The following is a 2,971-nucleotide window of genomic DNA, read 5'->3' as shown; positions in this document are numbered from 1 at the left end:
GGCGACAGCTGGGAGGAGAGTCATCCACGCCGGCTGACTTTCTACAGGACGTGCCTCTCACCGTGAGAGGCACGTCCTGTCGGCAGGCAGCCGGCGTGGATGACTTTCCTCCTCGCCAGTGTGTCGCAGCACACCAGAAAGCTCAAGAGGCACACTGGTATGCCGCGACACACAGTTTTCGAGACACTGGCTTAGAGGGAACAGTTGTCACATTTACTTGGGAAGTGAAAGGTGCTCTGTGTTCACAGTTTCACCTCGGATACGAATAATTCCCAGGGCTTGCATAATAGACCTGTTGCTTAAGGCGTACTTTTGGTAACAATGAGACACTTGGAGACCTTCTTTTTTTTGTAAGATTAGTGCATGCCGAATGCTATATAACACACACTAATTCCATTAGCATGCTCTAAGCCAGGGGTGTCCAATCTTTTGGCTTCCCTGGGCCGCATTGGCCCCCCCAAAATTTTCTGGGGCTGCGCAAACGCTGCAGCAAGACAGGAGGGAGCCAGAAAGATGGTAAACACCCAGGGGCAGCAGAGGAAAACACTGCATTGACTGGGGACCGCACAAAATACTTCACGGGGCCGCAGGTTGGACACCCCTGCTCTAAGCTTTAGCAAAAGGACCCTTGGATTGGCAACTGAGGGCTATAGAGATTCTAGGCCTAATTTCTATCTTTAGGGAAAACCCAGCACATCTTCTCCTGGCTGGATCTGAGCAGACGGAGATCTCTATACTATGGGCAGAAGTACAGCCATTTCTCAACAAGTATACAATATTATCCTACCAGAAATATTTTTCTTGTTTTTTGACATTGCTCGGTCTAAAGAAATATTTTACAGAATAATTTTGGTTAGTGTTGGCCAAAAATATCACCATTTAATTAATGTATGTTTTATAAAAACCTATGTGCCTATTGTTCAGAGGTAAGTGGCATCAGGATAGACCCATACAATATGTCAGTACTTTCAGTGAGTCAAAATTAGATTATGTTTTACTAAAGTTTTCCCTCCACAGCTGTAATTCAAAAAGTTAGTGGCATATGAGAGCAGTATGAAAACTTTGGTTAAAAAAAGCAGATTATAAAACGTAGTCTTCGTCGACAGCTACACTTAGGGCCTCTTCCATCAAACTGCGCTAGCAGTTTTCAGCGCAGAGAGCCGCGCTGAATGGCCCGCGCTGCTCCCGATGCTCATAGGCTATGAGCGTGGCTCACCGCGCTGCAAACTGCTAGCGCAGTTTGATGGAAGAGGTCCTTAGTCCAGCAAATTTCCAATTCTTTCATATCGTAGGAAAAATAGCTTATGAAAGAATTGGAAACTCGCTGGACTAACCCCCCTCTTTTACAAAGGTGCGCTAAGCTGTATAGCCTGCGCTAAACGCTAACATGTTATCCTATGGATGTGTTAGCGGTTAGCGCACGCGTTGATTTAGCACGCACTAAATCTGCGCTACAACGCGTAGCGCGCCTTTGTAAAATGGAGACCCCGTTGGTTAACTTTGCTTTTTTACCAAACTTTGCAAACCACCCTCGCATTTGTTTTCATAACTGTAAAATGGATCAAAGGTTCTAGGAATTGTTACGCTGTTTGGAGACTTTCCAATTCTATCCATCAATCACGAACCATCAAAACACAAACCAAGAACAGAAAGAAGAGAGCTGGCTTTGCTGGTTTCAGACCTGTGCTTGCCATTTTTCCAGGGCATATTCCGTTCTCTTCAAAATGCAGACAATGTGCTGACAACGATGTTCCCAATGATCTATCACAAAATGTTATTTACATAGATATTCGTTTCTTTACGGTTTTAGAGACAGTACCTATCCACTCGATTTCCTCCAGCTGAGTATCTCATCAGGGAGACGAGACCTTGAGAGTGTTTCTTGGGGGTGGGGAGGTTGAGGAGGAAGAGGAAGAGGGAAGCGAGGGGAAATTTACTAAGAGAAACCCAAAGTTAAAATCAGAAGATGGGATGCTTTTGGCCAAGCTCAAGCTCAACCTCAACATACGTGTCCACTCCCAAAATTTAATTCTGTGCTCTTCCTGACAAGTCTATAAGCTTGTCATCGTTGTCCATTGCCCTCGACAGGAAAAATGGGCTGATGGAGGTTTCGTCTGTGCTTTGAGTCCAATGTTTCGTGGTCCTCTGTGAAGCTGTCAGGGCTTCCTGCTTCATCTAAAGAACTTCCGCAGCTAGAGTTTGGAGACGGAGTCAGCATGTCCTGAAGAAGGTCTTCGTGGACTATTTCAGTGTCTTTGCTCACTTTACCCCTTTGGCTTCCTTCCTCTTCTTGGTCATTGAGAAGTTTTGCCAAGAAGTTGATATATTTCATTGCCAGACGCAGGATCTCATTCTTGCTCAGCTTTTTATCTGGCGGGTGCGTTGGGATCAGCTTACGCAGCTCGGCAAAAGCCCCATTCACATTCTGCTGCCGCCATCTTTCCCTGCTGTTGGTAAAAATTCGACGAACCACCTTTGCTCTTGTGCCTAAAATTGTGATAATGAATTAGACATAGTTGTTCAACCAAACTGATTAAAGGAGGTTTACATATTATAGGCGAGTCTAGGGCCTATCAAAATACCAACCACAAGAGATATGTACATGCCTAGTCACTGCCCTGACTCCATGTCCCGCCTCCCTCCCCGCTACCAGGACACCCGCCATATCTCAGCCACAGATTGACTGCATTTGTACTTTACACAGTGGGTAAAATTACTCAAGCTGTGACACTGTACGTTTACCTGCACAGAGGCTGGACAATTCCAAAGCATGTTCTATGCACACATACACGTCTTCACCTGTGACAAACGTGCAGAAAATTGCCACCTTGGCATCCCATTGGAAAATCATTTTTATTCTCTTTTTCTTCAATTAAAGCTATTATGGCACATTTGGGAGTAAGATACCAAGGGCACTGTTCCCTCTAAGTCGAGCAGGACTCATCCACTTACAGTTGTGCCAGTGGGGAGC

General features: G+C 45.4%; 1 protein-coding gene across 4 annotated transcripts in view; it reads right to left on the bottom strand.

Moving 5' to 3' along the window:
- Positions 1-356: 356 nt before the first annotated feature.
- TAL1 (TAL bHLH transcription factor 1, erythroid differentiation factor) overlaps positions 357-2,971 on the bottom strand; it is a 17,353-nt gene continuing 14,738 nt past the window's right edge. For 3 of the 4 annotated variants that reach the window (XM_033917051.1, XM_033917053.1, XM_033917052.1), the window contains exon 4: positions 357-2,487. In XM_033917051.1, coding sequence (XP_033772942.1) covers positions 2,063-2,487 — 425 coding nt within the window. In that variant the 3' untranslated portion in view covers positions 357-2,062. Of the gene's footprint in view, positions 2,489-2,971 lie in introns of all 4 variants that reach the window. The other variant, XM_033917054.1, reaches the window with a different exon arrangement.

Source organism: Geotrypetes seraphini, chromosome 12 (genome assembly GCF_902459505.1).
Source record: "Geotrypetes seraphini chromosome 12, aGeoSer1.1, whole genome shotgun sequence".
NCBI classification, from domain to species: domain Eukaryota; kingdom Metazoa; phylum Chordata; class Amphibia; order Gymnophiona; family Dermophiidae; genus Geotrypetes; species Geotrypetes seraphini.
The sequence above is the reverse complement of the archived record's forward strand: the minus strand, read 5'-3'. Positions and strand labels throughout refer to the sequence as shown.